At 40.7% G+C, this 24,921-nt stretch overlaps 1 protein-coding gene across 2 annotated transcripts in view; it reads right to left on the reverse strand.

Moving 5' to 3' along the window:
* Positions 1–271: 271 nt before the first annotated feature.
* LOC138000668 (ubiquitin-like modifier-activating enzyme 1) overlaps positions 272–24,921 on the reverse strand; it is a 63,539-nt gene continuing 38,889 nt past the window's right edge. For both annotated transcript variants that reach the window (XM_068847231.1, XM_068847232.1), the window contains 19 exons: positions 23,274–23,429; positions 21,827–21,923; positions 19,948–20,016; positions 19,191–19,273; positions 18,140–18,253; positions 17,718–17,782; positions 17,163–17,211; positions 15,950–16,096; positions 15,344–15,418; positions 14,425–14,488; positions 14,029–14,100; positions 10,941–10,997; positions 9,140–9,228; positions 7,461–7,553; positions 4,587–4,673; positions 3,685–3,789; positions 2,994–3,095; positions 1,205–1,305; positions 272–748 (listed from right to left, as the gene is read on the reverse strand). In XM_068847231.1, coding sequence (XP_068703332.1) covers positions 613–748; positions 1,205–1,305; positions 2,994–3,095; positions 3,685–3,789; positions 4,587–4,673; positions 7,461–7,553; positions 9,140–9,228; positions 10,941–10,997; positions 14,029–14,100; positions 14,425–14,488; positions 15,344–15,418; positions 15,950–16,096; positions 17,163–17,211; positions 17,718–17,782; positions 18,140–18,253; positions 19,191–19,273; positions 19,948–20,016; positions 21,827–21,923; positions 23,274–23,429 — 1,761 coding nt within the window. In that variant the 3' untranslated portion in view covers positions 272–612. The remainder of the gene's footprint in view (positions 749–1,204; positions 1,306–2,993; positions 3,096–3,684; positions 3,790–4,586; positions 4,674–7,460; positions 7,554–9,139; positions 9,229–10,940; positions 10,998–14,028; positions 14,101–14,424; positions 14,489–15,343; positions 15,419–15,949; positions 16,097–17,162; positions 17,212–17,717; positions 17,783–18,139; positions 18,254–19,190; positions 19,274–19,947; positions 20,017–21,826; positions 21,924–23,273; positions 23,430–24,921) is intronic.

Raw genomic sequence — 24,921 nt, forward strand, 5'->3', positions numbered from 1 at the left:
AAATCTCTCAACTGCCTTCATCTTCCCGTGAGTCAATCAGTCTTTCCCAGTCATTTCCCCATTCAAATACTTGTCCCACTGACCACAAGGTAAAAAAAGAAACAGTTGCAGTTTCCAGCTGTGTAGATGCCAGAATGGTACCGTGGCATTTTAAGGGAGCCTTAACTCGCGACGATTTTGTGCCACGGACGGAAACCGCAGGTGAACATTTTGCGTGCCAGAACAGTTTACACAGCAGTCTAAAGACGAACGTAAACGACAAAGCCCAAAATACTACTGAGCATTCTTTTATTTATATATTCAAAGCCACTGCTTTCTATTCCAGTGAGAAAACGCACTTTTCAATCGAGTGTCGTAACTAAACCAATCGCATCAAGCAAAGACAAAATGATGAATCGATCAGAGTTTGGAGCCACTGCTTGCAACTCACTCAAAGCCCGGGGAAATGCCGGCGCAAAGGTCCAGATTGAATTTTCCCATTGGCGGAAAAAACAGCGGCGCGAATCAAGCGAATCACTAAGTGTAATCGCAACTGACACTCCATTGAAAAACGTTCTATGAGAGAAGCGCAGTCGGTCGCTTGATCAGATACAGGAAACAAGATGCTGTTTTCTAACGAAACACATATCGCACGTAAGGGACCTCGACATCCTCTCCCTCCTTATCGTTGCAGCACAATTCCAGCACCAATGCTTTGACGTAGGACTTGATTTTCTTCTTTGAGATCGTTTCAACTGCCTTGGAAACTCTACAAAAAAGAAAAATAGTGGTATTACATAGACGTTAAATGAGTTAAAACCTAACAAAAAAAGTGGTTAAGACAAAACTGGCCAAATTCTTCACATTAGTCAGCATCATGCATTAATAAATCTACTGCCCCAGTTCCCGGTTTAAAACATTTTTTAACTGTTGGCTCTGGGCAGACGAGGGTAAATAACCTGTCTTGCAGTTGGGTCATTTTCCGAATAATGTGGTTTATTTTATTCCCATGGCTGTCACATTTGAATGGAAACTTTAAACTGTTGCTGTTTATGTCCATTGCCAAGAAGTGAACTAAACAGATGGTATATCCAACATTCGTCTTCAGGCTTGAAGGCTTAAGTTCGAGCATACTTTGATGAATTATTAGCACAGGTTTTAAAAAGGCCTATAATTGATGCTTTAAGAAAGGAAGCGGAAGTATCATAAGCAAGACGAAACATACTTTGTTGCCAGTCTGTCCTTCCTTTTAGCAGGAGGCATAAAGAACGAATACAGCATACAGACACCTTGGGACAACATGGTCACCTCAAGGCCGTGCTCTTTCTAAAATGAAATAAAATAAACAATTATAAATCAAATTTATTCTGTACTGAACACAATATAGTGGTGGAGCTGGACGCTTTAACGACATCTTATCATCGTCCTAAACTGTCACTGGATCGAACTTTCTCAAGTGTTCAAACTGTGAAAAATTGACAAAGAGCAACGTCTAGCCCTGTTTTCTAATCTTGTCATTGAAATCAAGTCAAATAAATCATAAAAAAGTGAACGAAAGGGAAAAAAAACGCTGCATGCCAATCGAATCCTCGGTAATGTAGTTGCCAAGAGAAAAAACTGGCTAGAAGTGACATGGCGGATTTTCGGTTCAATGGCGGCATCGAGAGAAAATGAGGGGACAGAGAGGGAGGCTCCCGGTCCAGCCCTTGGGATATGTCATGTCCACAAAAGTTATTTTTAGACGAGCGGAAGTCTGTCTTCCGAGACGTCCGCATGCAGGCCAACCTCGGTCTGATGTGTCTTTTCACTAAGAACCTGAGAGCGAGGCAAGACTTCATGCGGACGTCTCGGAAGACAGACTCCCGCTAGAACAAAGACTTCCGCTCGTCTAAAAATAACGTTCGTGCACATGACATATCCCGGCCAACGTCCTGAGCCTCCTTCTGTCACCTCATTTTCTCTTGGCGGCATTCATGAATTTCTTTAGAAACGTTTCGCAAGTAGACACAAATTGAAAGAAGAGACCACAGGGGAAACGGGAATGCCAACTTTCAAGAGATTCCCTTGAAAGAGAGGTTTCGAGGACAAAGACAAAGGAAAGCAGACGATATTCAAATATTTTTCACATTCAATCCAACGTGTTTCTATTGTTTTTGTCCTCACTGCCTCACTATCAAGCTGAATATTTGATATTTCGAAAATGGCCTATTAAAACTTTAACCAAGCCACGTAGCCACAGTCATCGTTCCCTTAACCAGCGGTCGGGAAGGGAGACTCTTGTCAAAACCAAAAAATGCCATATTTGATTGGCTGTTGAAAAACGGTTTCAATTCCTGTCATTTTCAAATTCTTATCTCAAAATCGTGATTTCTTCTGGATTCTTATATATACGAGGTTGAAGATGATCTAGAAATAAATCGTTTTACAACTTACCAGTTCCTTAACGTTTTTGTTTTTGAAAAAATAAAAACAGCATTTTGAATTTCCGAATTGTCACTTCCGGGACACCAGATAATAAAATTTGTTTTGATTGAAAAAAAAATCTCTCGCCAATTTTGATTCTCCGCAGTTTAACCATTTCAAGTGTATTAGGAGATGGTGCTTATACTCATGTGTATTGCCTTTCGAGTGAACTTCATAGCAAGGTGAGCTCCTGATGTTTTTTGTTGATTCCTGACCGCCTCTCCTCACGCACGCGCAGTTATCCAACCGGAACCATAGTTTTCTGGCTCCGGTTTTGGATAATTCCAGAGCCTCCAGCACCCCTTCCGCTGGACAAGGGTGACGGAGGCTCTGGGGACGAGATTGCATTGCAGATGCAAAGCTCGAGAAAACGAGTGCGAGCGAGTCTCATGCACTGCTGGCGTTGTGTTGCTTTTAACTGGTTAGAAAGTGAGATCGGATAAATTTCGACCAACCACGAACCAACCGCAACACCGCAACAAAAAGCAATCGGGCACTTACTCTATCACTCAGCTGTAAATAAGCTAACGAACAGTAATTTTCTTTAATACCTGGAAGTAATCGAAAAGATTTTGCAAAGTCATCTCCTCGCCAGCTTCATTCAAACCTTTTACCTCAAACCGATCCCAAAGGGTGAACTCGGTGTCGTGATACTGAAAAAAACAAAAACAAAGACGAAATAATGGTAGAAATGCTCATTGGTGAGAAATACTTTCCAATCTAACAAATAGATTCTATATTTCCGTTCGTCTGTTCAGTAATAGATTAAAGATAAAATCAAAATGAGGTAAGAACAAAAAAGTAGCACTGGGCGATAGCCGAGTGTGCGCCATTAAAAGTTTTTGATTATGACGTCAGCTATGCGTATGTCCACTAATAGATCATAGGTGAGAACCAATCAAAATGCGTGCACTATTGAGCTTATTATATAATTAACAATCAAACTTTATTCGCATAACAGCAGATAGTGACGTCAGTCGTGCGTCTATCCTCTAATAGATCATAGACAAGAACCAATCAAAATGCGAGAATAACTTGGGTTATTACATAATCGGAAGTGGAGGTTATTGGTATCGCAGACTCCTCTTTCCGTATTCCTCGTCAAAAATCAGCCCGCGTCCAATTCTTTTACTCGCTTCTTACGTTAACATTAAAAAGAACAAAAGCCCAGGCAAAGAAAAAGGACATCTACGAATAACAATTAAGCCTCGCAGCACGCGAAATTGTAGATCAAATTTATACCTTGTTTTTAGGTGCATTGATAGGCTCGGAGAAACCAAAAAATGGCAATGCAAGATTGATGAAACCGTTCTTGTAAGTCTCCAGATTCTTATTACCTTGGACAATCTGAAACGATAACAAAATAGGAAGATGGCGAGCGATTGGCAAACTGAACCCATCGAAAATTATGAAGAAAGGCCATTCTGAATGGCGGCTCGTCAAGACGTTACAACCACCTCTCCTTTTGTAGTGTTTTCATTCAAGTGATCAGTAACCTTGTTTTTCTACCGACACAAAAGAAAGCGTTTGCATGATAATAGAGCCCGATTCCCGGAGAGTTAGTTGGGGACACCAACATGGCCGCCGTTTCTTTGTGTAGGCAACATGGCCGCCGTGAGGTCACGTGAAAACACTCTATACCTGTTTAGATAAGGATGTCGGCGAAGCGCTCCGTCAAAACGCTTTTTTGGAGGTAAATCTTAGTGCTGTGAGCGCTTGATAATGGGGAACTCAAGCAAGTGCGACGGCGACGTCCACGAGAACGTCATCTCATAATTATAACTCGGCACTATCCGAAGTCTTTCGTGATCATTCCATCTCGTTCACGTCGTATGTCCGCCACTGCGTTTTGCATGGAAAGCAAAAAAACCCAACACGGTAAAAGGGACGCACAGGCTCGACAACGATTAACTCATTCCTTCTGAATTTCTATGTTATGCATTGTAGATCCTGTGTTTTCCCATGGTTTTTGTTCTGTTGAAGAGGCCACTGAAAATTAAGTACGTCTTAACAGGAAATAGAGGTACAAAGCTGTTTCTGGTGGACAGATTAGCGCTAGCTTTTTCAAAGTTGCCAAAAATGCGCATAAAATGTCTGAGAAGGGCAAGGAGCGAAAAAGAAAATTTAAAAAAAAGCAGATTTACCTTGTAAAGTTCAAGTGCAACCAGCCCACTGACCAAAGCGGTGGTGGTGGCTATGGCTGGGATGATCTTGCCAGCAATTAACTTACTCTGCAAAATACACGACTAAGTTGTAGTCACAACTCTTTTGAAGGGTACTGAAAGCATTTAAATCAGTGAAACAGCATCACCGCGAAAAAGTAGACACCAGAAATTCAGATTAAATTCTTCCTACTTTCCCCTCTCCCCTTATTCCAATGTTGGTTAAGAAACAGCCAAAGGCTTGCACAGTATTTTGCACCGCATTATCAACATTAGGGAACTTAAGCAACGACAACGGCGACGGCAACGAGAACGTCACAAATTTGCATATTTGGTAGGCAAAAACAATAGCTTTGCACGCCCTGCACGTGCGTTTTTCACTTTTGTCCATTTCTTTGCCGTCGTCAGCAAAACAACAACGTGAAATAGTCAAATTTTAGGTTTTAAGGAGAACGTCAGCACTTGACGCTAAAGTTTCATTTTCTCCCCTAAATTAAGCGCCATTCCGACCAATGTCATTTTTGAGGAACTACCACACCCTTGTCATATAAGAAGGGTTGACATGTTTACAAAGTGATTACAATGACGCGAATTTATATTTTGAGATGACGTTCTCGGTGCCGTCGCCGTCGTCGTTGCTTAAGTTCCCTATTGGTATAAGGGAGGGGAACGGAGGATCAATAGGGACTTTAAGATCTGCGACGCGACGGTAACGAAAACGTCATTTAAATTGCAAGTTCAGGTTTATTAATCTTTTTCGTCGTTATGTCGGCTTGTCTAACTTCTAAAAACTAGTGTAACTCCCCAGGAACTGAATTAGGAGGTGCGGTATTGAATCTACGACAGAAAATTCAAATTCGCTGCCTTTTGTTCACGTTCTCCGTAAAACTTGAGAATACGTCATTTCACGTCGTAGATTTGCCGAAAACGTGAAAGAAATGTACAAAAATGAAAACTGCACGTGCACAGCGTGCAAAGCTATTGTTTTTGCTCATTGAATATGCAAAATTTGTGACGTTTCCGTTGCCGTTGCGTCATAGATCTTAAACTCCTTAAAGGAAACCTCCACTAAAACAAGAATACAACTTCAAAATATTTAACATAATGTTTACAATCAAAATTGTTCAAACGTTTTCTAATGGAATCGTTTGTGGCCGAAATAAATGAATTTCAAAACGCTTGTTTTGGTTTTCAAATTTCCTGGGCGCCGCCATCTTGAATAATTGTGACGTGTTATGGTTGCTCTTTTGTATTTGCACAAAGAGCTTTTGTTTTAAAACAATAGGGCAACCATGACACGTCACAATTATTCAAGATGGCGGCGCCCGGGAAATTTAAAAACCAAAACAAGCGTTTTTGAAATTCATTTATTTCGGATACAAACGATTCCATTGGAAAACGTTCGAACAATTTTGATTGAGAGCATTATGTTAACTATTTTAAAGATATATTCCTGTTTTAGTGGAGGTTCCCTTAAATATAATTTGTGAGCGCATAGACCTTATTCATAAATGGCGGTCAATTTATAATTCTTTTGTCGAAGTGCAAATTAGCCTACCAAGCATCGCAACCATACAATGAATTGAAAAGAATTCTTGCTCTTAAATGAGGCTTGGTAGGCTAATTTGCACGTGGGCAAAAGAATTATAAATGTGACCGCCATTTATGAATAAGGTCTGTGTCAAATGATGTCTAAACACGAAGACGCACTATAAAAGGGGTCGCTTCACTCACTGATTTTGTTTGAATTCATTCAAGCAGGACTGATTAATTATCCTAGATGGTGATCAACAAACAGCAACACAGAGCCGGAAGCCCGAAAAGATATTTGTATCGTGAGAAAAAGGGACTGGGAATTTAAAAAACGACAGATAACATCTTATGACATATTACGGACACATTGCCAGAAGGGGCTTTTTATTGCACAAATAATCGCAGAGCTCGGTTGCGTATACGGTTGACTGATAAATCATTTGCATGTGCGTAAGGCACCACGCCTTTTACAGTGCGTCTTCTGTGTTCGCTATTTTTCCCAAGAGTTTTGTCCAAGATTGTAGCAACTTCTCAAACGAGAGAGAGAGAGAGAGAAATTAGAAGGAGACAACTTTCATTCTCTTGTACACAAGTAGCAGCCTGCCCTTTGCCGTTTGCAGTTCAAGTAAATGCGATGCTAAATCTCCCTTTAGAGCGGTTTTCAATTGAGTGTCGAAAGTAATTAGCGAATTGCTTTGCTTTTGCATTTACTTCACTCAGTGATTGGTTCAAAGTTCTCGCGCCATTTTTTCAACCAATCAGATATGAAACCAAAACCAATCATGGTTCGCGCGTGCACATTTTCCCGCGCTTTGTGTCGGCTACATGTAATTACTTCGAGTTTTGTGATTGGTCTACTAGATTGCCTCCGTCCTTTTTGATTGGCCAAAGTAATTACTTTGGTTTTGGTTTTACGACACTCAATTGAAACTCGCTCTAGTTCCAAGTCTGATGCCCGGGTTTTAATTACGGTTCACGTTGAGCTATCATTCGAGATCAGGGATATTAGGGCCGTTTATACGAAAATAAGCCGCGGCTAACTCTGGCGCCGGCTTACGTAAGCCGCGAACACCCCGTATAAATGGTACAAAATCCACGTTCACGGCTTTCTCAAGCCGCGGCTTATCCTGGCCAGGGAGTTTATACTCGTATAAATAGTTCCTTTCGCGGCTTACGTAAGCCGCGGCCAGAGTTAGCCGCGGCTTATTTTCTTTCGTATAAACGGCCCTATTGTCTGTCATGGTCCTTGTCGGGCTATTTAGCGGGTAGCGAATTGTCTGACCCTTGTTTGTTCACGTCTCATCAAACATCACAATGGATTACCTTGTGTCTATCTGCAGGTGTAATGTCGTAGTTTTCCGCCCGTAAGTTGGATGCAGCGACTATGAAATCCATGTGGAAATTTGTGTCGTCATCCTAAGAAACAGCGAAAGTACCTTAAGGTAATTCCTTAGTATTGCATTGCGCATTCCTACTGCCCACGATTTTTGCCTCATTAGCGCGCGCACATGAGCACGTGCGCGTACAAAACCTAAGGGATTTCCCTCAAACTAAGTCCGATAGCGAAATAACTGCTCCTTTTCTCTCAAACGAGCACGGTGACCCCCGATTTATTTTTCACGTATTTGCTAAGAACAGTCTAATAAAGAAAATAATTGAAGAAGAAAAAAAGTTTGATAGTAGAACATGAATTTTTTTTTGGAAAACAGTTCCGTACTGGGTGTATTTTACCCAAGGCGAGGACTTCAAGCTAAACACGGAACTGTCCCAAAAAGTGCACTATTCCCACAACCAGTCGATCAAAAACGGCGCAATTGAAGCAATACTGCTTATGTGAATAAAAGAAGCTTTATTTTCAAAATAAAATTTTATGAAGGTGATTCGCATATTTAACGCGAAAACAGTAAAAATACCCCATTTTAAGAACCCGCTGACGAGTAAACAGGCACTGTGTCCCCATTTTTTTCTTACATTTTTTTAATGTTCATATCATGAATGTTAATTATGCCAAGTTTCCAAAAAAGTTTGATAGTAGAACAATTTCAAGGTAATTAGCTTAATACCGAAATAAGCCACTTCATATAAGTAATGATCCGTGTAAGGTGGATAGCAATTTCTTTTCTTATGCGGCAACGGTGTTTTCCCCACATAGGAATGTTATCATTTTTACACAGAGAATGCATAAACCTACAGGAAGGCCATTAACGCAATAAAATTCATTTACAGCCCGATTTGAAAGGGTGCTTTTTTGTGTTAAAAGATTTTGACCAATCACAAGAGTTGAAAACAAAAGCCAAGACACGTTTACAATTTTACATGTTCCCCACATACGATTTCTGTGGTATTCAAACTGAGACCAGATTTTGTTATATGGAAGATGGTTGGAAAGTAAGGATGAATATAATACTGCTTTATGAAGTTTTGTTAACTCTTGCTGTTTAAGCCAATCAGAAGTAAGTACAGACAATAGAAAAGTTATCACCTTTTTGCATTCCAATTGAATTCCAACATGCTCGTTGCCGTTGTTGCTATCGTTCTTATCTGGACCGTTTCTTAATTTCCATCTAAATTACGGTCTGATTATATTCAAATGTAAGTTCACGCCTTGCCATAACTTTTCCAAGTCAGTACCTTTTTGCACACTCAACGACCTTAAATTGACCAATAGATGGTTTTCAGTTACGTGATGAGACGGCCATGTTAGTGCATAAAACAATAGCAAATTATGCCTCCTGCTTTGCCGTATAACTGAGTCAAATTCTCAAAAGCCTTTTTTCGTTATTGTTTTGTGCACCAACACAGCTGCTGTGACGTCAGGTGAAAACCATCCATAATAGCCCACTGCGACGATTCGACAGCCATTTTCTCAAATTCTATACTTGCAAGGCTTTCCAGTACCGATACCCGCGCGAACCTTTTATTTCTACCTGACAGTGCAGTTTTTCAATCCAAAACTACTGTATTGCTGGAACACTGCTGAAATATCATTTAAAAAATCACACCTTCTCAAAGTCAGCCGGCGACATCTTGAAACCTGCCAGTTGTTGTGGTGTAGGAAGTGCGCCCCTGGTCTTTTCAAGGTCATCGTCATCTACAGATTGTTAACAAACAAACAAACAAACAAACAAAACTTGTGGACGAAAAAAAACTTCACGAAGAAAACTGGTAGTAACCTTTAAAGGACTTTAAAAGCCCAGTCTTTGCAGAAAAGCTCTCCAGTCAGCCTGCTCTCAAAGTTTCCGTTGCATTTCTTGGCGTATACCGTGAACATTTCCTAATGTGATCAGCAGTTTTTATGAGGACATTAACAAATATTAACTAGTAGTCTAGTTTACTTAAATGGTAGAAATGGTGCCGTGAGGAAGGGAGATGTTCAATTATGTTTGGCGACAATTGAAGGGAGATTTTACTAAGTCTTGAGCAGTAACAGTACAAACGTGGACTCCAAAAACTGGACCCCCAACTCGACCTCCTCGAAAGATGGTTTTCACAGTGACGTCATCAAATTCTAAAATCAAAACGCAAGGTCTTTTGAATTTTTATCTTAAGGAGGTTGAAGATGACCTAGCAATAAATCTTTTTTTCAGGTTTCCAGTTCCGTGACGTCTTTCGTTTCGAAAATACCGCATTTTGAATTTCCGAATTGTCACCTTGCGTGACACCACAAAGCTATTTGGTTGAAAAATAAATGTCTATCCCTCTGAATCTCAGCAGTTTGAGCCTTTCAAGTACATTAGGAGGTTTATTCATACACATGTGTTTTATCTCATGAGAGAAAAGTAAGCGCTTTCATCGCAAAGTAAACTCCAGATGTTTTCGTTGATTACCGGCCGCCATATTGGTGGACCGCATGGCTTGTCCATACAAAACTCTACAAAGTTGCGTGAAACGCTACGATACATAACTTAAAAACGATGTACCGGACAGACCTGAGAATTGGAGAGGTGGTTAAAGATTTATTTCCTACAAATTCTTGGCCTTTTTCATTGAACGATTTCAAATAATTTATTTTGTTGTTGCGTGACAGTGAAACAATCTATAGTTTGAGGAACGAAATGAAAAACAGGGCAGGGTCCATGATCATACCGCGCATCTTACTTCCTCCATTCGCGCATGACCACGATTCCTTGTGCCTTTGATAAATAACTTAGAGACGATGTACCGCACAGACCTTGGAATTGGAGAGGTGGTTAAAAGATTTATTTCCTACAACATTCCAAATTCTTGGCCTTGTTCATTGAACGATTTCGAATTTATTTTGTTGCGTGACAGTGAAACAATATAGTTTGAGGATACGAGAAGCGAAATGAAAAACAGAACAGGCTCTATGATCATACCACGCATCTTAATTCCTCCATTCGCGCATGACCACGCTTCCTTGTGCCTTTGACAAATAACTTAACGATGTACCGCACAGACCTGAGAATTGGAGAGGCGGTTAAAAGATTTATTTCCTACAGCATTCCAAATTCTTGGCCTTTTTCAATGAACGAATTTCGTGACACAGCCCGTTCAGGTTTCAGACCTTTTTAAAAGTTAGTCACTCGAGTGTTCGAAAAGTGAGCCATAGAATACAAGTTTGTCAAATAAAAAAAACTTGCAAAAAAGCTTGCGAATTTTCTTGGTAAGAAAAGGCGACTGAAAATCTACTTCCATGGCTTTACATTTGACTTCCATGGTCATTATAAACGATACAGGATTTGCTTCTTATTACCGTTTTGCTCCAGTCATCGTGCCACGTTGGTCCATCGAAAATGTCCTACATACAGAGAATAAGTTGTTTTGTGAAAAAGCAAGACTTACCAACATTGCCAGAAGATTCTTGTGCGGCCTCCTCATCAGTGACTGATATTTTCACACCTTTACACAAAAAAATAAAACAAAAAGTAAGAGCGCGCTGCCAAGACTATGAAGAGCAAGGTTACAAAGAGAATTCTATCAGTCAAAAACTAGGAAAACATTAAAATCATTGTTTGTTTTCACGGGTACAATCGATTCGATGACGTTAGCCTCGTCATCGCAATTTCAAAAGCCGCCTGAATTGATCTACAGCTGGGCCACAATAACCTCAAGGATATCATGACTAGTACTTCGTCCCTATCTGCCACTATCTGGTAAGTGTGTTGACGGGTGCCGAGAAGTGAGCAGTAGTTGCCACGGTGACCTAATTACAGCTGATGAGATTGCTACCCCTCCTTTAATGTTACCTTGAAAACACGTTTCTTAACATTTACACCCGCAGCCCGCAAGGCCTACGGGTCAATAGCCCATGAGGCCAAGCCGAATGGGCTATTGACCCGTGGCCCTTGAGGGCGAAGGGTCTAATAGGCCTTTTGCAACTCACGATCACATGGTACAAAATCCGCCATGCCGGAGGGCAAGCTCTCTATTATTCCCCCACGGGGACATTAAAACAAAGGCAAGTCAAGCTTGACTGGTTCAGGTCTCTTTGTTTTAATGTCCCAGTGGGGGAATAATAATGAGCTTGCCCTCCAGCATGGCGGATTTTGTATCATGTGATCGTTAGTTGCAAAAGGCCTATTGTTTTAGTATCACCCAACTAGTCGGACAGAAAAGGCAATAATAAAGTTAGCAAATGCATTTGGGAATAAAACGAAATAAAGCGTCACGATTTTCACTACTCAAGGACTATTAATAATTCCCTAGAATTCCGAAAGTAACGGCCCCCGTTACTTTCGGATTTTGCAGGCAAAAGGGGCCGCTACTTTCGAGTAGCCGTTACTTTCGGGTAGCCGTTACTTTCGGATGGCCGTTATTTTCGGATATGTAAAAAACGTTTGTAACTCGAAGTGGACTTAGACAAAGGGGACACTTATTATGAAATTTAAACGTCATTCCATTTATGCATATTCCTACAATGTAACGTAACCAGATGAACAAACAGTAAACAGAACAGACTACCTTAATCGGTACGCTACATACACGATCACTAATATTAAACTGTACAGTATATTTTGAATCTTCGCTGACAAATTAATTTCAATACATTATTGCAGCGTTCATAAGTTTCACCCACAGATTAAATCATACACAAAACTTAAACTGTAACTGTAAAAAAATTTTGTAGTAAAGTGTGGAAGAAGATACTTCTAGCATCCCAAAGAGGTTAAAGTTTCGTTAAGTTTCAAACTCGCTCATTGTTTGGAATTGGAGTTGAGAAAATGTCACTTTTGAGTTATGCTTGTGCTCCAAGATAATCTGAGAATTTTTACAAGTTCAAGTTTTCTAATCTGTATACATTAATTCAACGATAATAACGGTTTCATGACCAACGTTCGTGTTTTTCTTGTTCGAGTTACTTACCAAAGAAGAGGTATTATTTTATTTCTCTCGTTCCGGTCAAATATGTTACGTTGAATACGCTACTCATTAAGATCGCTTTGTAAGCCGACGGAAGGTAATGCTTGAAATGAACATTAAATACAACAGTCACAACAGTGTTTTGTTACCGTTTTGGGGTAATTTTTCAAAATGCCGTTACTTTAGGGTAGCCGTTACTTTCGGGGGAAGGGGGGGGGGGGGGGGGGGGCTATTTTCGGAATTCTACGGTAGTCCTCTTGGAGCGTAGCCAATCAAAATGCAGGATTTGCATTAGTCCACTAGTTGGGTAATACTAAAAGTTAATAAATGTTTCATACTGGAATAGAGTTAAAGGAGAAACATTAAGTACGAGAGAGCCTTTTTTGCGCAACGTCCTGCGCATGCGTTCGTGAACTTTACTCCTTCACGTTAGTTGTTTGACGACGAGACAAGACCAGAAACTCCGTGAGATTGCTTTAACACATTTTTTTTTTATGAAAAAAATCTTAGCACACTAAAATAATCCAATCAATTGGCACAAAGAATGTACTCATATAAGTGCTTGATGTCGGCCCTAAACGTCCGCTATAAATAAAACACAATAAAATGGCTGTTTCTGCTTTAGCATAAACTGTAGTTAATGCCTTGCTAAATCGACATCTGTACCTTACTGATTGCATCAACTGTTTGTTTGTGTGCTTCGCATCCGATCAACACAGGTATTTTTACCGCCTCCTGTTACTAGAACCAATTAAATTTTTTTGGGGACATGTGCAGCCAACTGGCCATTCAATCAAATATGTTGTGGCTTGCTATACGTGCACATTTTGTCCTCTCATATGATCGAATAGGGTTATCCTCTTCGTATAAATATAGGCAATTCTGAGACAGTGGCACATCTCCAACTTGCAGCGATACCTTGTTGTCATATGTATTCTTTTGACACTTTTATTCGAAATGGTTTGGGGATAATGTGTTGACAGCGCCAACCCTTCAGTCCCACACTGAAGCGATGCCGTGGCTGCCCTAGCTTGGGTGAGAAACGGTGGCATATCTACTTCCCCTTACTGGCCCAACCATCTAGGAGCTTGGCATAGGAACACGCTTCTCAGGGTAGCTGTGCTCCATGCACGGCCAGTATGCCACTCGCTGACACTATGCAAACTCAGATTTGCATTGGTAATTAACTCCCTTGGGATTGTAATAATTTAGTACATAACGGAGTGTTTTGTGCCACACCCTGTCACTCAAGTTGAGGCCGTGAACGTGGGTGGTCATGTTTTGTCCTCCCACCCTCCGTCCCTCTAGTAAGTCGGGTGGTATCATGTACCTTCATTTTCGCCTGTCTCTGGGCTCTTCCCAGGCCCGAGCGTCTTTCCCCACACCTTATTTACATCTCATGTATAACAATACCTAGGGAGGAATATTACACTAGCCCTGCCCCAGAGTGACAGGAACCGCAGTAGCAGGCGGCATTCGGGTCCTGGACGACACTTTATCCCCAGTCTTTTTCCTCCCACTAATACTGTGTCGTCAATTGTGCGTGACATTAACATAACGATTTACCAACCTGACTTTGGCACAAATTTGGGTACGGTGACAGTTTTCAGGCACTCTAGGATTAATCTTTGATCTCTTGATCCTGAAACATAGCGACGAATTGAAAGCTACTCGAGGTCATGATTGAAGGAAAGAGAGGTTAATGACCATAAAAAATTGTAAACGCGTTGGAAAAAAGGCAGAAGAAAAGAAAACTCCACTACAATTTAAAGATACTTAGACAATTTGATGCTACTCTGCTGTGGAGGGGATTAAGAATGTGGCTGGGTCTTTGAATTGGAAATTTTTAAGCTCCTAGCATCACTAATAAATAAACTTTGATTGTCAACCTGGTTGCAGTACGAACCTTAACTTTAAATATATTTAGTGCAATACGAAGGGCTCCAGGTCAAAGCATAATACAAACCCTTAATTCCATACATGTACGCCCTCAAATTGGCTGCTGAAGTGACGTAGTCCATATGCGTTGCCTACAAAGAAACAAATGAATGTTCTAATTTGGGGTAGTTTAAACTTGAGCCCTAAGCAGAAGCAGTCCACATGAAACAAATGCAAACTCAGTGGCTTCTGGATCAGATTAATCCTTTTTGTCAGGACAAAAGGCAGAGGTAGATTTTGAAGTAGAGATACACGATGAAAGACTAATGGTTGTAAGTAGGTAAGCTTGGATATTTACCGGCTGTTGTTGCTGTTGCCATTACGAAGTACAAAAAGGAAATGTTCCAAAATGCGCCGGTGCCGTATGCGCAGCGCGATTAATTTTTAAGTGCCACTATGATAAAAAAAAACCACTTCCTTTTTTCCTTGAGATTTATAAAGTGTGTTTTGCTTAACACCTGACTGACAAAGGATTTTTACTTCAATTTAAGTTATTATTATTATTATTATTATTATTATATTTGTTATTATCTTTTTTTTGTTTTTGTTATTTTTGTAAATTTGTTTGAGCAGGTTGAAGATTTGGCAGCTATTCAGCTGATGTGGACCTGCTATACCCACCCACCCATATACACACAGATGACAGCCACTACACCGAGAACTTCAACCACTACTCTTCTCGAATAGTGTGTGGGTTCTTTAACGTCCCACAGGGAACTAACGAAAATGGAAGATATTTGTGAGAAGGGGCCTACAATAGTCCCTTTTCCGAGAAGACCTTTAAGTCTAACCATTTGTGGATGTAATTACAAAGGCGGTTAAATTCACGATCCGTCATTACTCCAGTTCCCTCGCAGCCAATTGCTATGGCCCATGATTAAAACCCCGTCGCGGCGGTCGAATCCCTCAATTATCTATTCTAACTGATCTACTCGCTTATATTTTACCTCAAGAGGATCAAAGTCCAGTGGATGGGGACATCTCTTTGGACCAGACCAAAATGGCTGCCCTGAACTGGTAACCTGTATGAACCAGCACAACGCACCATTAGATTATATAAGATAAAAATCAGAAATATGCGAGCTATCAAAAAAGCTGCCCCCGCAGCATTGCAGCGCAATGCAGAGCATCTGATCAGTGAAACGGAGGTTGCAGAGGTCGTAGATTCAAATCCTGCGAAGACTGTGCCGGATTTTTCGCAGGTTGCAAACCATATCGTTCACATCAATAGTTGCGTTATGCCTGATTACTTTTCACGGAAATAGTTCACCTATGGCGAATTTTAACACGTAAGCTCTCGCACAAGTTATACGAAACCTGAACGTCATCATTTTTGCTTTGAACTCAAAGGAATTCATCTGCACGTTGAAAATATGAATTAAAGTCCTTGAAAACTCAGGTTGTTTGTCTTTAGAAAGAGTTTAGTTAATTTCCGTAGTAAGATAACAAGCTTGCTGCAATTGCTCCTAGCCAATCACAGTAGACAACCACCCAAAAAAATTAAAGCAATTAAATGTAGCTCGGGGTTAAGAAGAAAGCCCGTCGATTCTCACCTGGTCTTTGGGAAAGTTGTACAGTAGTTGCTGTATGGTGTTGTGATAATTCTCTTGGAATTGTATTCTAGCCCACCTCACACAGTCCGCAAATTCGTTCGGCCGCTCATCAACAAGACATTTCTTGATACTGTCAAAAACCTCCAACTACAAGGTACATAAAAAGAGAACACGACGACCTTCAAAAGCAGTAGCTATAACACTAGTAGTCGCAGTCGTAGTGGTCGTCGTGAAGGTGATGGTAGTTGTATTAGTAGTAGTGGTGGTGGTAGAAGTACTGGTGGTGGTAGTAGTACCAGTTGTTCATCTCTGTTCCATGGTTTACATTTGATAGGGACTCCATCAAAATTGACATCAAATTAAGTTTGAAATCTTAAGCCCTGTTCACACTCAAGTATAATTCAGGCTATCATACTCCATTTAATTTTATTCAATTATGGTTCTGTTCACATCTGCGAAAATTCAAATACAAGGCAGGGTAACCTCGCAGTGCGAGACAAAATGGCGCCGTATCGCGTGGCTGCCACGACTATCATCAACATGCTTGAGGCTAGAAGAGAACCAAGAATAGCTCCCGAGAATACAAGACAAATCCAAATCTTCGCTCCATAAAGCGATTAGAAGTTTTGTCTGCTTATACTACCAAGTGTTCGTCATCCTGTTTAATTACGCACTGTAATTACTTCAAACCACCCCCTTGAGGTTGTTTGAAGTAATTATAATCCAATTATAATCAGGGACCGTAATTAGTTGATGTGATCCCAGTTCATATTATATTCGATTATATATTCGATCATAATCGAGGCCTAATGTGAAAAGGGCTTTATTTTTACTAGTGTCAATTTTTTGTTTGACTTTGGGAGGAAGAGCCATTTACAACTGCCGAATCGAAACCAGTGAAAACTCGGCCAATTGAAGGTTGACGTCAGTAACGGTCCTCAAGTAATAAAGAGTGTTTTCACATGACGTCACGGCGGCCATGTTGGTGTCCCAAAACAAAGGAATGGCGGCCATGATGGTGTACCAAACAAATCTTCCGGGAATTGAACTCTATTTTTATGCAAATACTTCCTTTTGTTTCAGTAATCTAATATGGCTACTGGTCACGTGAGCGAAACCACTCTATACCCTGTTAACATATTAGAGCAATCAAGGTCTTCCCCAGGAAAGGGTATCATTAGTTACATTGGACTGGCATTAAAAAAAGACTAACCGCTTGCATTCCTGGAAGTTTCTCTGCCCTTTCAGCGAACTTGGGGTCTCTGAACAAAGGAGATAAATTTTTAAAATCCTATTATAACTAAACCAAGTGATAATGAAATACCAAAAAAAAAAAGAACATCCAACGTAATTTTGAACCAAACAGTCAAAAATGGGATCGCTTTAACTTAGTTTGTTGCGAAAATCATTTTAGTATCAAAAGTTTCTTTTAGAAGGTCTTTTTTGAATTTTACACCGCTAAGACTTCCACAAATGTGTTAATGACCTTTCCCTTTCGGTGTGTCAAGTGGGCGTACATTCAGGCAAAAAGTGAGGTAACCTTCCTCCCGGGCAAGCTTCGCTTCCTTTATCGTCGCTAGTCGATGATTTACTCTCTTGAGAACGAGAATGCTAAAATTCAGCCTTTGAAGACTCATCTTTGTGGCCCCTTCGTAAAAGCAATTGTATTGTAAAGAAATAATCGTGCCTTAGTATTCATGACTTCGTTCTAGAACTTCAGCAAGGATGAACCCAGCGGAAAAATATAAGAACGGAACAAATTACAAACCCAATATACTGATTAACATTTTCTGCCGGGATGGTGAAGAGTCCTTCGAAAGCGTCTCTTGCCCACTAAAAGCAAAAAAGAATATGTTCTAACTTAACAACAACACAGTGGAAACTGGGCATGAAAATGGAACAAAAAATTAACTCAATTATTTCGCAGTTCACAATTCTGGGTGCAGGGATGCTTGTACTTGTTTTTGAAGCCACCAAAAACTTTTCGAGCTCGACTGTCACTTATTTGCCCACATTTTACCGCTCTTAGCCGGCAACGACACGAGTACTATATTTTCGAGACTTCAGCCAAAGAAAGACATGTTTTGGCGATTAAAAGTCAAGTGTACAGCACTAAAACAGTGGAACGAAAAACACCCCCCCCCCCCCTCCCTCCCACCAAACAAACAAAAAATATATATATATAAATACCTGTAAAGTATGTTCAATGGCATTTGGAAAATTCTTCAGGGTGCAAATTGGAATCGACTTCTCTGGTGGATCTTGAGATGAGCTGTACGATTCTGTCAAGAATGGTAACACAACCTAGAAAAATATTGTCATGATATTGCCAAGCTTTTTGTTACCAAGTCATTACCACCGTCAACGACATCGCCTTCACAACACAACACGACTATTATTGTCATCAAAGAAAGAACGTTAAAATTCCCAGAAAATCCACGAACAGGTCCGACGTTTTTATCGTTTAAATTCAGGCTGGACCACTAGAATGCAATAGGAAAAAAATAGTTTCCTTTCTGAGCTAAAAAGGCACCCGTACCCGCTGGTTTGGATGAGGAGCGTGTGAGGAATTGCTGAAGCAGCTAAAAAACGTACGGCCAGGCCACAGTCCGAAAATTTAAGGCCGCTTTTTGTCATACAACGTTCTGGGAATTTGCAATTTTCTCAAAAGAGCTGCCCTACATCTTTCCTGGTTGTTGTGACTGTTTTCTTAAAAGGCTGGCCGCAAGGAAATAACAAAAGGGGTGGCCCTGTAAGTGCAGATCAACTCCACGACCTCAACTAACGCTAACTTGCGCTATAACCAAAACTGCTTACAGTAATGAGGAAAGAGCTTATGTAACACCTCATTAGCTGGAGGTCTGGGAAAGCGACTGGTGAAGGTAAGGTCTGCAAGAAGCCTAGTGGCCCATCAGACCGGCGCTTATCCCTGGTTACTGCAGCGTGAAGCGACTAGGAGTATTTCCACTCCCCCCTGGATGGGATGCCGGTATCCATTTATACACCTGGGTGAAGAGAGGCACTGTGAGAATAAAGGGTCTTGCCCAAGAACACAACCCAATGACCCGGCCAGGCTCGAACCAGGGCCGCTTGATCCGGAGTCCAGTACGCAAACCGTTTGGCCCTCGCGACTGGTAGCACCGCGAAAACGAGCGGGGAGCGGGGGGAGAGGAAAGGAACATTCGCCGATCATTTTCAGAGAACACCTAATGTTTTCAGTCCTTATTTTCGAGTTACGTACCTGGACATTGCCTTTTGTTCCTAACGTTCCAGACTCAAGAAGGGGTTTGCGGTAGTACACACACCGCCTATCCATGTACATTCCTGTGTGGCATTAATAAAATCATTACTGGATAAAGGTATTTCCTTGAGTATTCCAGTAGTGTGGACACGAAAAAATGCAACCCAAGTGGTCACACTTTTGAGGCCCTCCCTGTACATATCATGGCGATGTGATCAGCATCTTCAGAATACAACGGTTTTCAATTGAGTGTCGAAAGTAATTAGCGAATTGCTTTGGTTTTGCATTACTTCACTCAGTTATTGGTTCAAAGTGCTCGCGCCATTTTTACAACCAATCAGAAGTAAAACCAAAACCAATAGTGGCTTGCGCGAGCACATTTTCTCGCGCTTTGTGTCGGCTACGTGTAATTACTTCGAGTTTTGATTGGTTTACTGGATTGTCTCTGCCCTTTTTGATTGGCCAAAGTAATCACTTCGGTTTTGGTTTTACGACACTCGATTGAAACTCGCTCTATTCCCTCAATTATAGCATTTTGCCGATAATAAATAACGTGAAATGTTGAGTAGTTCCAGTGTCTTGGTGTGTGTTAAAATAAAATCAACTGTAAAATTGCCCACCAAAAATCCCCACGCTGTGTCCCCTCCAACAATTTCGTGTTCGTTTTTAACCACAATCCACAAAAGCGGATCAGAAACGTTCAACTGCAACAACAACAATCATAATAACAAACTGCATGGAGGGCTTTTGAACTCACTTGCATCAACATTATCCAATGCATTTGTCACGCCATCGAGAGACTCAAAGAAATCGTCGTTGTAAGTTTCTTAATGCGTTAAGAAATAATATTTACCAACAAAAAGACAGGCAAACCATCAATTGAACACAAGGGCATACTTTAGATGCATGGCTCACAGACAAGAGATAGCGGCTAGTTTAAGTTGAGTTAAAGTTTGGTTATGGGCTCATAGATTGTCAGCTTTTGCAAGGTGGCAAATGGTTAACCTGGAGGAAATAGCTAACCCGGAGTACTGTACAAAACACTGGTATAAAACGAATCACAATTAAAGTACTGCAACTATGGATGTTGAAGAGGTAATGCGCCCATGGGAAGAGTGTAAACAGTTGCTTGGCGACGGGCGAAAAGACATCCATAGTTGCATTTGGACTCTGATTTTTCAGCGGTCCTTTGGTCAGTCGTCAAGCACCTGGTTTTACAATTAAAGCAAATTGATAGAAAAAAACCCCACATTTTGTGCTGGCATATAAAGAAGAACACTTGGACTTGCTTATGTGACAATGAAAGCTGCTCCTAAAAATGACTTCGATGGTGTTTGTTTCGGCGATTTAGATGGTACGCTTTTGCTGACAACGTCTGCATACAACTAAACGTGCGCCAAATCGTTACGACACCCTCTCATGACAGACGTTCACGTGTCATGCGCGTGTTAAATGGTTTAAAGTCATGTTGCACTGCCAGTTTCAGGCGAAATCCGTAACCCAAAATTGTACCCTCTAACCCTACCAGCACATATATTAGCATCTGAGCTCCTACCTCAACTGCTTCCTGAAACAAGGGGAAGACTTGGCTCAGCTGGTGGAGCATCGGGCTGTCATGCGGGAGGTCGCGGGTTCTGGTTAAACAACCCAAACACTATTTCGTAAGAGAAGGGCACGAAGTCCACGGTGTTGCCGCTGTCCTGTTCTCTCCAGCATAAGTGGCCGGCTTGGCAGTGATGTCTCTAAAAAAGTCTTACGGAGTATTAGGCCACCTATGCAGAAACAGCCAAAAGCCAAAAAGGGACTTTGCCGAGTTCTGGAATATGTAGATGTAAATGTAGATGACTTTCATATACCGGACTAAAATGGCGGAGGACAAAAGAACCACTGTTATTCCGATCATGTTCGCTTTGTTCTTTTGTTTCATGGACATTAACTATTTCGGATCCGGTATATGAAAACACCAGCCGAAACAAGCGAATTGAGAAAAGAGGAGACAGCGTGGGTCAGAGGTTATAGAGCTGAATTTTGTTTTCGCTAGTCTCAACTGAACCATTTCCGAATACTTTCCAGCCGCATTTCACAGCGAGAATTAGATCGAAGTACCTTCGCAAAATTTCTCACAATAACTCTGGTTTAAACAGACAGTGAAGTCAATGAGTCCTATTCAGGTCCAACAAGCTCTGAAAATAGCTCTACTTTCAGTAGTGTGTTCACGATGTTATGGGTTTTTTTTGCGTTCGATGATGGAGAACGCATCCTAATCGTGTCAGTCCAGCGTAATGTCCGTCGGATATCGATCCATAGGATTAAAGTGTTTGGACTCCATCTTGGGCTGGCTGGCACACATGGCCTCGACCTCATGTAACTGTCAGTTTATAATACCTCGACATTGCAATACGCGCATGCCCAGATCAAAGCGGTACATGACTTTTTGTCCATATTTTCACATGCTTTGCGGTTCGACTGTGATTCTTGTTTTAATGTTCACTTTCTGTGACTTTACGTCTACCGCTCACAATAACTCCCGACTGTGATCAAATCTCAGCAATTTTTTTGGCCTTTGGGCTCACATGAGCCTAACAAGTACATCTGCAAGGAAGAGACCTAAAATTAAAATGCGTTGTAAAGGATACTTTCTGTTTCAGGCCCAACTCTGTTTTGGTGAGCTGTAATATTAACTTCAGTATTCATAACTTTTACTGCTCTTGCTGCAACTTCAGACTTCATTTGCTGCAGATAAATGAGAATACCAACGTTTAATACCTAAAACTTACCATCAATAAGGTGTGAGCTTGCCCTAAACTGGAATAGCTGTTCAGCAATGTAAGTTCCATTTGAAATACATGATCAATGGCTCGTTGTTAAACTAACAGAGTGGAGGGTCCAGTTGTTAAAAAGCCATTCAATACTAATTCACAACTACATGTAAATATCAACCAAGTTAAACATTCGCTGTTCAAAAAATCCTTAATGCAATTAATTCATGTTTAAAGAAAAGAAATCATAAAGTTAAATTTAAGACTCAAAATCCGATGGAACTTTTGCTTTGATCACTAAATTAGCTGCAATTTAAAGGGGCAGTGTCAAGCTATTTTTATCAAACTTCAAAACACTAAAAGACTAATAATAATGCTGTTGTTTTGTTGCCAATAAGCATTGAAGTGTACTGAAGCTATTCTTTGCTGTTGGCAGCCAAGGATGGAGAGGATAGAGATGGGCTGAAACCTGAAAAGACTGGCCAGTTTGTTCAAGTTTGGAGACTGTGTCGTCAGAAAGACACCAAATAATAAATGCGAATTTGCTCATTGTGTCATAAATATATTTCATATCTTGTCAGTAGGTTGTCAGCAATGTTGTACGTGTGAGCTGTAAAGTACTAATTTTGATTTTTGGACTTAAAAACGGCAAATTAAGTATGACAGTGTCCCTTTAAGTTTCCAGAAATCCAGGATTACCTTAATTGGCATTTAAATAGCTGGGAGCAGTAGGTTATTGAGAGAAGCTGCTGTCAAGTTTTTATTCAGCTTATTTTGAAATAATTACCACTTCCACAAATGTAAAAACTTAAAGCAGGCCAAATCAAAATTAGAGAAAATCAGAGAAATTTAACCAACATAATAAATTGGCCGAATGCAAAAATGGCCGCTAATAAATTGTTCTTTTGTCTTTGTGTTAAATGGCCTTACTACCCTCGTTAACACGTGTAAAATTGAGAGAATTTAGGATGTAAAACGAGGCTAGTCAGTTTAATTTGCAAAAAGATTGAAAATACTTTGTTAGTAGCCATTTTTGCATTCGGTCTATTACTCGTCAAAGATTGCAGACCGGCAATCGAAAGCTTGTATTATTAGATCCTTCTTAACCACAACGCCTTTTTAAATTTCACATCCTAAATTATGGTATAGAGTCCATGAATTGATCCCAGCTTGACCACAGAAGGCAACGGCTCTCAACCCTGTATCAATCCTGATAATGATTTGACAAAACAACAAAACATGAAAAAGATTCCTTCAATGGTTGGGCCTACAGCAATATTATTACTTCTACAAATCAGAGTGTAGCTCAACTCAAATTCATAACCTGCACATCAGCGGGTCTAAAGAGAAACTGCCGATTGAGGTTGGATTTCTCGATTGTGTCCATGTCAGTAACAAACAATCGTCCTTCCTGTCCGCAGGCTAGACCCATCATTGCAAAGTTCTTGAGATGTTCACATCCAATGGCGCCGGCGCCAACCTTAAAACAATAAGAGCATGTAATTTTCAGAAATGAGACAAAGCATCTATTGATAGTACAGTGGGTAACAAACAAGAGCGCTCCATTTTAAGGAATGTTCTGTTTTACAAGCGTAAGGTAAGACAGTATGCACATTACCTAACAGCCACAGTTAATAACAGATCTATACAAGTAACAAAGCAGCCATGAACCATCTTATCTGAGACTGCGAAAAAGCCTCTTTGAAGGGGAATGATATTCTCATTTAGCAATTTTACATTGTAAATCTGGGTTCATGTTGTTGATTTTACTACCTCAACCTATTTAGAAAGTTAAAACAATCTGGAACGATGTTAAATACTCAAGTGAAGCTATGATCCTCGCAGTTACAACCGCAATTTCAGCAATTGCGTGGGAGAAGCCTGAAAAATTCAGGACTTCAACGGGGTTTGAACCCGTGATCTTGCGTTACCGGTGCGACGCTCAAACTGAGCTATGAAGCCACTGACGTTGGGAGCTGGTCATTGGTGGGTTTTAATGTTCCCGTGATAAATGAATCAACGAACGAAATGATATATGAAATGATTTATATATTGTACTGTGGATATGAAATCAAGTGAAGCTATGATCCGCAGTTCAATATATGAAACATTTCATATATCATTTCGTTCGTTGATTCATTCATCACGGGAACAAATGGAACCCGCAAATGACCAACTCCCAACGTCAGTGGCTTCATACCTCAGTTGGTTAGAGCGTCACATCGGTATCGCCAGGTCACGGGTTCAAGCCCTGTTGAAGTCCAGAATTTCTCTGGCTTCTCTACGAGGGGTAACGAATGGTGATTTGCGAGCATGCGAGCACTGTGTTCTATTCCGCGAGCACGAGCAATGACCAAATTTGTCTTCCGAGCAGCGACCACCTCAGAAAAATTCAACTGGCGAGCAGCGAGCACTTGGAGTTCTACTTGGAGCTACGTCGTAAATTTTCCGCTACGCTGCTTTTTATTGAAGTGAGCCTACTTCTGACTGACACCCCCACAGGTTCCACAATGCGCAACGCCTTCAATTCCACCTATCACTGCTATTATATGCCACGTCCGATGACAAATTACAGGGCTCGAAATTAACGAAAACATCCAGTCGCATTTTTCGATAAGATAGTCGCAAAATCGCCGCGCTGCATTGTCTTGTCAGCGGTTTAGCAAAAAAATATGAGCCCGCAATACTTGTGTGTACAGAAACCACTGAAAATGGCGAATGATCGAAGGAATGGATTACTCTACAATTACGCTATCTTCAGAGAAAATTCACAGCGAGAAACAAAATAATTTTGTCATTTATTTATTTATTTTAGCAAAAGTAGCAGCAAAGTGGCAACTGCTACCCCTTTTGTTTCGAAAGAGCGAAGGTGACAACAAGTCGCAAATTTGCGACTTCTCCAGATATTTTAGTCGCAAATGCGACTGTATTGGTCGCAATTTCGAGCCCTGAATATTATTACGTCATGTATT

This window comes from Montipora foliosa, chromosome 4, assembly GCF_036669935.1.
Source record: "Montipora foliosa isolate CH-2021 chromosome 4, ASM3666993v2, whole genome shotgun sequence".
NCBI classification, from domain to species: domain Eukaryota; kingdom Metazoa; phylum Cnidaria; class Anthozoa; order Scleractinia; family Acroporidae; genus Montipora; species Montipora foliosa.